At 43.2% G+C, this 12,514-nt stretch overlaps 1 protein-coding gene across 1 annotated transcript in view; it reads right to left on the bottom strand.

Moving 5' to 3' along the window:
* Nucleotides 1-12,514, bottom strand: part of DOCK3 (dedicator of cytokinesis 3) — a 566,279-nt gene that overhangs the window by 447,124 nt on the left and 106,641 nt on the right. Inside the window, exon 3 of the mRNA XM_054976377.1 lies at nt 4,580-4,663. Within this exon, the coding sequence (XP_054832352.1) occupies nt 4,580-4,663 (84 nt within the window). The remainder of the gene's footprint in view (nt 1-4,579; nt 4,664-12,514) is intronic.

Below are 12,514 nucleotides of genomic sequence, written 5' to 3'. Positions count from 1 at the left end.
ATATAGGTTCCCCAACTGTGGGATCCCTCATTCCCTTGGGGGAGGGGTTACGGGGTGAGCTATGACATTTCCGGTGAGGTGCAACACAGTGGCTGATGGGCACTGGCTTCTTCCTTCCTACTGAAAATCAAGGGGCAGATTCTGTTTCCTTTTGTCCCTACAGGTTTAAAGGTTTGCACTGAACAGACTTCAACATGATATAACAAAGCTAGGGACAAGAAAGCATCAGGGCCATGCCCCTAGGCTTTCAGGTATTGCATGGCCAGGCCCCTAGGCTTTCAGGTATTGCAGGCCCCCTCTGGCACTTCAATCTTTCACACCACTACAGCTGACAGCCTGACCTTGGTATGGTAGGTACTAGAACACAGTACATAGCCCTATATTTATTTTGAGGGTCTCTTGAAGAATTCGAGTCACAATTTTTTAAATATTTGTATTGTGCGAGTAGAACACTTCAGGAATTTTGAAGTGACTTTTTTATTATTTATTTTAAAATATATAATTTATGGATAATTGTTTTAAAATAAGAGACAATTTGTTTCACTTCAATAAGGAAGCAGTTAATTATTAATAGAGGTTATATAAGAGAATCAATTAATTGTAATGTATGTGGGGCTGTGCCTCAGCAAAAACAATTGATGGGACCCTAGTCCCTGCAGGGCCCCTATGCTTCAGCCTTATGAATAATACGGCCCTGAGAGGCATTTCCTGATAAGTAGCAAGAAACATCTGCTTCATCATCTGTCTTCTGTGCCGTCCCACAGAAAGATTTTTCCAGCATCTAGAAGGCTCCTAGGGCATCTCTCCCTTGACACATTTTCCCACTTAAACAGTCATGTGACATGAGGGAGCAACACTTACTTCCCTCAGTTCTCCTTTTGCTGCCATCAGGAGAGCACGTATAGCATTTTGGCTCCTAGTAATTCAATTTACCTCAGTGTGTTCCTTCACTTCTGGTTCATTTTTTCTTCCCAACAACAAAAATATTCTTCATGGCTCAAATGACTCTGTTTAAAAAATGTGCTCATTGTTCTATCATAATTATCCAAACCGATCAGCACAAGCTTTGCCTCCTTTGTCGCATGCCAACAGTGCCAGCTGTTCACTCCAAGGCATGCACTGATTGGGCTTTGAGACTTAAAGCAGCCCTATGGGAAAGGGTGTTGTCTAGCTCTGATATCCCAGCAGTAAAGTTATCTGCCACATAGGAGCAGACTAAACAGCCTGCCTCCACCTCCAATATCCCAGCAGTAAAGTTATCTGCCACACGAGAGCAAACTAAGTGGCCCAGTTCCATGCCCTCGGTTCTGATCTCTAAACGGCCTCAAAACTGGTCCTGATTGCCAGTTCCATTGATCTCCTCTGAGCTGCCCTCTAAGAAGGCTAAAATGAAATGAAGGCATAAGGTGCAGGTTTCATATCCAAACAAGCCTTCCTTGGATCCAAGACGGCCCCGGAAGGTGTCTAAGGTCCCCTCTACCACCTTACCTCGCTCAACACTGGCTAGAGGGAAGGAAGATATGGCCATGGTTCCACCATGGACCCTGTTGTGGGCTGGGCTGGGGCAGCACAGGTCACACCATCAGAGCAGGCCTGGGTGCCAGCCCATGCAGCATGGGTCAAGGTCTATTCCAAAGTCAAGAACCATTAGTGGTCTGGTCTGAGGGGCAATCCTAATAGCAAGGTCAGAAGGTCCAAAGGACAGTCACCGGCAGGTCCGAGGTCACAACACAGGCAGAGTCATAGAACAGTCCAGAGAGTCACAGGAAACAAGACAGGATAGTGGCCATGGCACCAGTGGGATTCCAACTTGTTGCTTCTATACCCTGCAGTTCCCCTCAGCTGGTTTTTACAGCCATGTGCTGTTTGCGGCCAGCTGCTTGGGAGTTATCCTGCAGCTACTCATTGTTGCCATCAGCAAGCAGCTTGTGTTGGGTCACAAGTCATGAACTCTGCCATCTCTCCTATAGCTCTGCTCTTCGCCTCCGTCTAAAGTGCTCTAAGGGTGTGGGCGAACCCCACCCTCCGTCTACAATGCTCTAAGGGTGTGGAAACAACTGGCTGGGCTTCACCTGTTGTGTCAGTGCTGGAGGGTGTCGGTGGTTCTGCCCCAGCTACTGGCTGTGTGAACTCTGATCAGCCAGCAACTTTTCCTCCTGCTTGCTGGCATCTGCTGTTTCAGAACTGGCTACATGGGGCTCATCTTCTTCTGAGGAGTCCTCACTATCACTGAGGCCTTGTTGGTCCATGACAGACTCTTTATCCATCCAAACAGCATGAATTTCACTCCAGGGATGAGAGTTGTTCTGAACCAGATCAAGCAACGGCCTCTCCATCAGTTCCATAGCAATTCCCACTTGCTCCTTCAGTTCTGATGTTCCCTTTACAGGATGCAGTGGATTTGTCTACTCTGCCATCTCAGTCAGTTCCCACTTTGCATCCACCAATACTCCCCTCTGTTCTGCAGCAGTTTCCAGCCTCAGCCCTAGGATCTTTTTTTCCAGCCATCTTTTTTTTGATAGCCTGAAAGGTTTAGTTTGATGCCATGCAACTTGCATCAGTTCTGGGAATGCTCTCATAGGCTCCATCCCTTTCTGTACTGACTCTACCTTCGATTTCGATGCCTCCTACTCAACAGGAATGTATGCTTGGTTCTGACTCTGAAGAGAATGAAGTAGCATCCAGATTTGACCTTGTGTCTGAGATGGCCTCGGAGCCCATTCCAGACAAAATAGTGGAGAGTTCCACTTCTACTTCCTTCATAGAGGACTACAGGATGTTCTTTGAGCCAATGTTAAGAATGACTCAGGCTCTTGAACTGGATGTCTCTTCAGTTAATCCAAAACCTAAAAGCAAAGTTCTTCAACCCCTATACACCGATGCTCCTGCAAATATTGTCTTACCATTTCTGGAGGACTTGGTCGATTTGGCCAACACTGTGTAGGACAAGCCTTCTTCAACCCAAGCCACCTTACGGAAAGTGGAGATTTTTTACAAGGTCAAACAGGAGGACTGTTCATGTCTCTTCATGCACCCTCCCCCATCTTCCATGATTGCGGAAGAGATCCAGTCCTGATGTAGACTGGGGCTCAATTCTGCACGTCAAGATAGAGAGGGTAGGAAATTAGACACGATAGGTTGCAAATTCTATTCTTCTGCAGTTCTAATTTTTTGGATTGCTAACTATCAGGCGATTATGGGATCCTATAACCTCCTCTTGTGGGAGAAGATGACTACCTGCATAGAGTCTTTATCTGATATTGTTGTTCCTTGGCAAAGGTTCTCCAAATGGAAGCCTTGAAGTTGTCCAAACAGATGATAACAGCGGCAAAGCATACTGCAGACACTTCTGCTTGAGCTACGGCTTTCAGCATCACATTACACAAGCATTCTTGGCTTAGGTCGACAGCCTTGCCACATGACACAAGGAGAAGGATCAAGGATTTTTTCTTTGAGGGTTCTCAGTTATTTGATGCAAAAAACGATGAGACTGATGCAGATTAATAGAAATCATTAAACTGCCAAATATGCGGGAGTCGTGGCCCCTTCTCACCAACAAAAACAACAGCAGTATAGACAGCATTCCTCTGCATCTTCCTCACAACAGTACCTGCAATATAGTTCCTCCAGTGCCCTTTTCAGCAACAAAGGCATTTTTCTGCTTCTCAGCTACCTTCCAGGAAGGGCTCCTACAAGCAAAAATCTAAGCAATCTCAGGGTCATTCTCCTCATGCCCCGTGCTCCACTTCGAAGTCTCTGTTTTAACCATCTGCCCTGGTTCCAGTTCCTAAGTTGCAGTTCAGGGTCAGACCGGTTTCCTTCACCCCAGTTGGAGGGCCATCACTAATGACTCCTGGGTCCTGTCCATAATTCAGCATGAGTATCGTCTTCACTTCTTGGAACTTCCACAGCTGACCTGTCCATCATCAACTACTATTCTTTGTCCTTCTGAACTTCAAGTAGCTCTCAACAATCTTTTAGAGAAGGGAGCTATTGAGACTATTCCTGCCTCCGACAATTCCCAGGGGTTTTATACAAAGTATTTTCTGGTTCAGAAAAAAGATTAGGGCTTCAGGCCTATCCTATATGTCTATATAGGATATATATATGTCTATAGTATGTACAGAAATTATTATTCTTTAATGTTGTAGATTGCCTTACATAAAAATCATCACCTCACATTTTCAATGGGTAAAAAACCTTTTTTAAAAAGCATTTCATCCATCCCAAAAGAAATCTTTATAGGTCTTTTCAGTGCTCTCAACAATTTCCAGTTTTCCCATAGGGGAAAAAGCTGCTAGGAGAAACAAAATTCTGTTTTTTTCCAGGCTTTCACTTCTCTACATAGGGGCTACAAAACTGTATTCAGGTATCAACATCTTTCACATAGCACTGAGTCAATCACATGCAGCTGTGCATAAATCTTCATATCCTCATGCTACTACATAGATGTTTAGTACTAGGCTGGAGGGTACCAAATAACAAAGTAAGTTTGGAGGGGGGTGTTAAAAACATTTAAGAAGCACTGCAATAAAAGCACAGCAATAAAACCCACCTCTCATCAGTACATCATACTCACCTTCACATTTTTCCAGAATTTGGACAGTTTCTCCTAGTTCTAGAACCAAGCCTTGTACCACAGTCCCTCGGAAGCTGCATATAACTAGAGAAAAATAACATATTAAAATGTGAAAGGTTACATCAGTTTCATAAAAATTACATTAAAAAAACACTTTCTTACAAGATAGTGATGCCTGCGGTCACAGACTGAGATAAAATAACGGATGTGTGTAGGGGTGTGTAGTCCAAAAATATGCATGTTTCCTGCTTTGGGTTTACCCGAAGCAGGAAAAACATTCGGGAACACCCAAAACCCAAAGTGGCAAGCCGCTTCGGATTCAGGTGTTTGAATTGCTTCAGAATGCTCTGTAAAGATTCGTAGCATTCCAAAGTGACTCAGGGGGCTGGATTTTCTTCCAGCACCCCCATCCCCCCCACCCATCCCCCCCTGCCGGTTTAAGCACAGGTCCCTTTAAACAATCAGCTGGCAGGCGGCAGAGGGGATCCCCCCCAGCCGCCTGACAGCTGATACTTTAAAGGGAACTGCTGCTGGCAAGTGGCAGGGCCCTTTAAACAGTCCAACCCCCACCTCCACAGCCCCAGCCCCACCCCCCAGCCCTTTACCAGCCCCAGCCCCCCACTTACCTTACCTCTGATGTTGGGGGCGGGCGGTGAAGGCCTCGTCCCCTGCCATGCAGACCTGCGGCAGAGGAGAAGGAAAAAAATGCCCTTTCCGCCCCTCAAATGGCAGTCACAGCTGCCATTTGAGGGGTGGAAAGGGCTCTTTTTGGCTTCCTCTGCTGTCCTGCAGACCCGCAGGGCAGAGCAGAAGGCTGTAAAGGGCCCTCCTGCCCCTCAAATGACAGCCACAGCTGCAGAGCAGGCAGCAAAGGAGGCCAAAAAGGGCCCTCCTGCACTTCAAATGACAGCCGCAGCTATCATTTGAGGGGCAGGAGGGCTGCAGTTGCCATTTGAGGGTAGAAAGGGCATTTTTCCCTTCTTCTCTGCTGCAGATCTGCAAGGCAGTGGAGGAGGCCTTCACCGCCCACCCCCAACATCATAGGTAAGGTAAGTGGGGGGCTGGGGATGGGGATGGTGAGGGGCTGGGGTGGGGGGCTAGAGCTATGGGGGTGGGGGTTGGGCTGTTTAAAGGGCCCTTCCGCTTACAAGCAGCAAGTCCCTTTAAACTATTAGCTGTTAGGCGGTGGAGGGGGACTCCCCCAGCTGCCTAACAGCTGATACTTTAAAGGGAACTGCCGCTTGCAAGGGGCCCTTTAAAGTTGCCCCAAAGCTTCCGAAGCAACCCAAATGCTTCGTGGAAGCTTTGATTCAGGAACCCCAAAACTTTACAAATAGGGTCCGATTCGGGTATTTTACCCGAATTGGACACCCGAAGCGCACAATCCTAGTTGGGTGGATTAGCTGCAATAAGAAGGGGAAAGGTGGGAAAATCATTTCTCTGTTTTGTCAGTGGAGCAGCACTGATGGAAGAGACAGAAATAGTGGTTTTGTCCCCCACTGCAGACTCCCAACACGTGGCTATTACTCCAAGAGGTTACTTGGTTCTAAACCATTAGCTGTGCACTTACTGTCTTATTAAAATCAAAAAAGAGTCCAGTAGCACCTTTAAGACTAACCAATTTTATTGTAGCATAAGCTTTCAAGAACCACAGTTCTCTTCATCAGATGCATGGAGACCATACAATTCCACTGCAGCACAAGCCTTCGATAACCACAGCCCTCCCCGCCAGATGCATCTGACAAAGAGAACACAGTGGAATTGTATGGTTTTGGTGGTGGTGCTGCTCGACTCTTTTTGATTTTGCTACTACAGACTAACACGGCAAACTCCTTTGAACCTTTACACAAGCAAACTGATCCCCACATCAAAAGGAGCTGTTTGCATCTCCATATCAAAGGAGCTGTTTACATCCCTCCTCTCCTCCTCCCCTCCCCTCTCCTCCTCTATATTTGACCAGTTTCTTTCTGCCCTCCATGTATCTGACGAAGAGAACTGTGGTTCTCGAAAGCTTATGCTACAATAAAATTGGTTAGTCTTAAAGGTGCTACTGGACTCTTTTTGATTTTGCTACCACAGACTAACACGGCTAACTCCTCTGGATCTATGTCTTATTAAAATTAACCTTATTTGACTGTTTTAACAAAACAGAATGTAAAAGACCTAGCAAACTAACCCCAAAATATATGCATACAAACTAAAAGAAAGCTAATTTAAGTCCGCAAACTATTTATGAAAATACAAAAATAGTTATGACAATGCAAGGCTCAACAAATCCCAGGTTCCAGGACAGTATGTTGCCTAAAAATTTCATTGTGGCACCTACTACATTAAGCAACGTTTTTACTGCAGCATGTCTTAGCACTTCTCAGGGGAAGAACAGTGCTTGCTTATAATTTCACATCATACTTGTTGACATAAAAATAAACGTGCATTGACATTCCGGTCATTATTTTTAATATTAAAACTTAACACCACTTTTTACACTATTCTATTATTGGAAATTCAGTCCAAGTTTTCCAAGAAGATCCCACACAAATTTGCATATCAAGTTATTAAAAATGTAACCAATACAGTATCATTAGCACTGTTTTTTTTTAAAAAAAAATCTTTTAAAAATATGGCTGGATTCCACAACAATTCATTCCCAGTAATGTCTCTAATTAATCTCTGAATTTGTTTCCTAAGGGGAACCACTGTTAGACAGCAATAAGTAAATTATGAGAAATTAAAGTTAGGCTAGGGTTTGAGATTAGCTTTTTGTTGTGGTGATTACAATGAGGGTTATTTCTTTCTTATATGCATACCAAAATACTTCTGTCACAGCTTTAATAAAATTATGAGAAACTGTTAAGAGGTTAGGATTAGATTTTGTTAAGATTACCAGTCCTCCAGAGGGATTGTAGAATCTCCTGCTCCCAGCCTCTGCCCCTTGCCACCTCTCACCTAGCCAGTGAGGCTAGTAACTCTGGAGCAAGCTCCTGAGCACTCCAGAATGCTTCGACATCACACAGGGAATGATGTCATTCCTGGCACTATATAGAAGTGATGATGGGGACCAATTCAGTAAAAATAAGACCCAAACACTAAATTTGGTGTCGATTTTTACTGATGTCATTCCTAGCATGATGCTAAATTGGTCCAGAGCAGGTATGCAGGTGAATACCCACTGGAACACCCTCCCAAGACACACAATCCTCCACTTTGAGTCCCAGGGGACCTGGCAACCTCAGGTTTTGTGGTAGTAACGAACAGAATGTGGTCATTAAAACACAAAATTCTGAAGGCTGAAAAATGAATTTGACTCTTAAATTTTGGGCTGGCTCCTAATGCTAAAGAAAATTTGTCAAGGTCTATGATACTTTACCTATTAGTACTGGTTATTTACATAAAAATAAATTAGCTTTCCAATGAAACTTTAAAATCTGAAACTGATAACTGAGAAAAAGGTTTTAAAAGATGGTTTTGGCCATCATTATGACACCATTAAAAAAAACTTAAGCTGCAACTCAGATCTAAAACATAATCCATAATCATATACTTTTCAGAAAACTGAGATGAAATTTTGCCACCTTTTAGAGTATTATTTATTTTAAAAACATTTTTATGTTGCCTTTCCATCCAATTCAGGGCTCCTAAGGAACCAAATACTCAAAACATTATCTGATACCAATATGTAAATTTCAGCTCTTGGCCCACAGACTATGGAGAATGTAATCACAACTCCCCTGTCCCACAGGAAGGCCAAAGTCGGGGTCAAGAGCAAAACACTGAAAACTGGAGAGTAAATCCTCACTTCCTAGGGTAATGAGAGTTACCACCAGTCTTTCTAACTCTCAGCTGTGAGATGGAGACAAATCTGCAGCCATATTGAGTATTAATCTAGAAATCAGCCCTGCAAGGTAGGAAACCTATAGGTTGAGTTCCACAAACCAATTATTTGAGTAGCCAAAACAGGCAAGTGTACTGGGTTAGAATGAGGCCCCAAAACTCAGATAACACCACAGAAGTAGAAAATACTTTATTAGAAGAGTAAAAGAGTGCTAACATAAAAGTTGTTCCGAACAGGGAAAAAATAACAATGCTACATAAATACTCTAAAACACTATACAAGCTTTGGTCCTCTGACAATGATATTGCCTTGTCAGACTAGAAGCACAAAGTCAAAATAGAACTCCAAAGTCCAAACTCCAAAAGCAAAAATACTGGGCTGACACCTATCCTTGTAATCAGATCCAGGGTACAAAAGGCACATAGCAGCAGGTACCCACCAGCAACTAGGGGTGTGCAATCCGGAATAACCTGAATACTGAAATGGCAAGCCACTTTGGGATTCGGGTATTTTAACCACTTTGGTATGCTCCGTAAAGATTTGGAGCATATCCTTTCTCTTTTTCAATTGCCATGCCAAATATTTCCCAGGTTTGTTTGCACCTTCAAACCCTTTTTGATTCAGTCTTTTAAGATTCCACTCCAATTCTTTATTATTCATTGCTGTCAGCTGTTCTTGTAATATTTTAATGTCCTGATAAATTTTCTTTTTCCCTGGTCTCTTCTTTAACTGTATTTCTTTGGCTTTTATTTTCTCCATAATCTCCTGTCTCTTCTCCTCTTTCTTTTTTCTGGCTCTTCCATTTAAGTCCATTAGTATGCCCCTAATTACCGCCTTGTAAGTGTCCCAAACCTTGTTGGTTGGTACTTCTTTATTCATGTTGTATTGTATGAAGAACTTTGTCTCTCTTCTCAGCATCTCCATATTCTCTCCCTCTTCTCAGCATCTCCATATTCTCTCCCTCTTGAAGTAAGTCCTCATTTATTCTCCATCCTTTCCTTTTGCTCCTTCTCCCCAATTTCCACATAATTGGATTATGATCCGAGCCTACCATCGGCATTATTTCCACTTCCTTAGTCCATAACGCTAAGTCTTTTGAGGCCCAGATCATATCAATTCTCGATAGTGTAAAGTGTCTTGCGGAGTAGAACGTAAATTGTCTGCTTTTCGGGTTTTGTCTTCTCCATACATCTTCTAAGGTTTCCTGTTGTATCAATTCAAAAAACAACTTTGGTAGCAGTCCTCTCTTCTTTTGTGCAGTTGGTGATTTTTTGTCTAAATCCAAATTTGTCACTCCATTGAAGTCTCCAGCAAGTATTATCTGGTCATATGAAAGTTCATCTAGTTGCTTCCTTAAATCCTCAAAGAAGCTTTCTTTTGCTCCATTAGGTGCATAAATTCCAACTACCAGCACTCTCTTTGAATTCCATACGCATTCCACTGCTATAAATCTGGCTTCCACATCTTTCATTACAAACTTTGGCTGCAGCTCCTCTTTAATATAAAGCACTACTCCTCTTTTTTTCTTATTGGAGGCCGCTGCAAAATCATTGCCCAATTTTTTTGATTTTAAATACTTTACATCTTGTTTTCGAATATGGGTCTCTTGCAAACATACAATATCACATTTTTGTTTTAATAGCCAGTGAAAAATACTTTTCCTCTTATTCGGTGAATTAAGTCCATTTACATTCCAAGATAAAACTTTACACTCCATAATCATAATCTTGTTGCTGGTAAGTCCTTTTCATTGTCTCTTATAAATCGCTCCATCTCTCGTTCAGATCTGATGCGTTTTTTGGCCCCTCCAAATTCAAAGGACACTCCTTCTGGTAGTTCCCATCTGTACCTGATTTTCATGTCCTTCAAAATCTGAATTAGCGCCTTATATTTTTTCCGGTCCAATAACACCGATCTGGGTAATTCCTTCATAATGATAATCGTCTTGCCGTCAATCTCCAATGGATCTTGAAACTGTTTAGTCACAATCTTCTCTTTCATATTTCGGGTCGTGAATTGCACAATCACATCTCTTGGTAATTTCCTCTGGGTTGCAATTCTTGAATTTACACGATATACCACGTCCAGGATAGCCACAACTTCCTCCTCCTCCTTCCCCAGATATTCAGCTAACACCTCAGTCATCTGTTCTTGCGCTGTCTTTCCTTCCACTTCCGGCAAGCCGCGAAATCTTAGCTGCTTCTCCATGTGTTTACTTTCCGCAACCGCCATTCTCCCCCTCATCAGCCTCATCTCTGTTTGTTGCGTGTCAGCTAAATTCTCCACCGCGCCTTCTACTACTTTAACTCTCTGCTGTGTTCCTTGCAGTTCATTTTGCATTGTTTCCATACCTTTCTTTACTTCTGACAGCTCACTTTTCACTGTCTGTTTAACCTCTTTGATCAGCTCCGGTTTCATGTCCTTAAGTTCTTTAATCACTTCTAAGAGTTTTTTGTCTAGATTCTCTATTGCCGATTGCCACTCTTTTTTCGACATCGTGGGGCTTGCCTTAGCTCGCTCCCACGAGTCCGCCCTCTTCCTTAACTCCGTGGCGTAAAATTTAGTGTCTTTTTAATTTTTAATTTAAATGTCCCGGTCTTTTTGCAAAGAAAAAACTTTTAGAAAATCCAAAATGTCGGGCGTCTTTTCTCTATGGTTCTTCTATGGTTTTTGTAATCCAAAATGGCTTACTTCCTCTTCCGCTGAAGCCGCGGCTTTTCCCCTTTCAAAGATGGCGATTCCCTTCTTCCTGCCCTCCGGCAGGGGCCGCTTCTCTCCAGCAACTCTATTGTTATTACGTACTTCCTGTCTCCCTACTTCCCGCAGTAGCTCTCGCGATGGTAAAATTTTCTCACAGCTCCATAACCGCAAGTATTCAAAACAATAGTCCAAATTCTTTAATAACTTCTTTAAACTTAGTCTTTTTTCTATTTTGACTCTTGCCGAGTCTTCTCCTCCTTATAGTTAGCCTGTTGCAGTTTTAAAATCTACATTTAATCTTCTTTACTTTTAACAGTCTGTCCCGTATCAGAAGATAGTGATCTTTACCTTCCCATTCACTTTCCGTGGGTTGTAATCACTGTTTCAATCTTCGTTTCTCCTCTACTCCTCTTTCCCCTGTTGAAGCTTGGGTACGTAGGTCTTATGCCAACCGCATTGGCCCCGAAACTGCCGCAGAGATCATAGCCGACCTGTCACAGGGTGGGACCTCAAGGGTCGTGAGGGGGCCCGTCGCGTAGAGCCCCCCCTCGCCCGAGATCAACGTGCCCTGAGGTCTTGAGCGTTCTTTGCCTGCTCTCCGCCTGAGAGCAGTCGGCCGCGGGCTATTTTGCCCCCGCCGGCCGCTTAAAACGGCAGTCCGGTCAGCTCCGCAGTTGGAGCTGCGTCAGACCTCCATGAATCCCAAACCGGAAAATATGTGAAGATAACAAAACGTATTTGGAACAGACATCCATTAGTAGAGCCTTCTATAAATTTTATGCTAAATTGTATAATAAGAAAGAGGTGAATAAAGAATCAATAGCGACATATTTGGAGAAAATGAAGCTCCCAGTAATCTCGGAAGCGTGGAGAGACAGACTGAACAACGAAGTAACGGATGAGGAAATAAAAATGGCAATACAATCAACAAATTTGGGAAAGGCGCCAGGGCCAGACGGACTTACAGCCAAATTTTATAAGATAATGGCCAACGAACTGGTACCATTCCTAAAAGAAGTGATCAATGGAGTATTAAAGGATCAACGGATTCCAGATACCTGGAAGGAAGCTAACATTTCATTGATCCCCAAAGAGGGCCAAGATCTGACTAATGTGAAAAATTACAGACCCATATCCTTACTTAATAATGATTATAAAATCTTTGCGAAGATACTGGCAGAGAGAGTGAAGGGATGGCTTTCGGAAGTTATTGAGGAGGAACAAGCAGGTTTTTTACCTGGTAGACAAATCAGAGACAATTTAAGGACAGTGATCAATGCTATTGAGTATTATAAGCGTTGTGACAAAGAGGTTGGTTTCTTCTTTGTTGATGCTGAAAAAGCGTTTGATAGGGGTGTGCAAGCCAAAAATTTTCGGCTATAGCCGAAAGTAGAAAGCCTAAA

This window comes from Eublepharis macularius, chromosome 4 (genome assembly GCF_028583425.1).
Source record: "Eublepharis macularius isolate TG4126 chromosome 4, MPM_Emac_v1.0, whole genome shotgun sequence".
In the NCBI taxonomy this organism is placed as follows: domain Eukaryota; kingdom Metazoa; phylum Chordata; class Lepidosauria; order Squamata; family Eublepharidae; genus Eublepharis; species Eublepharis macularius.
This window is presented reverse-complemented; position numbering and strand designations above follow the sequence as displayed.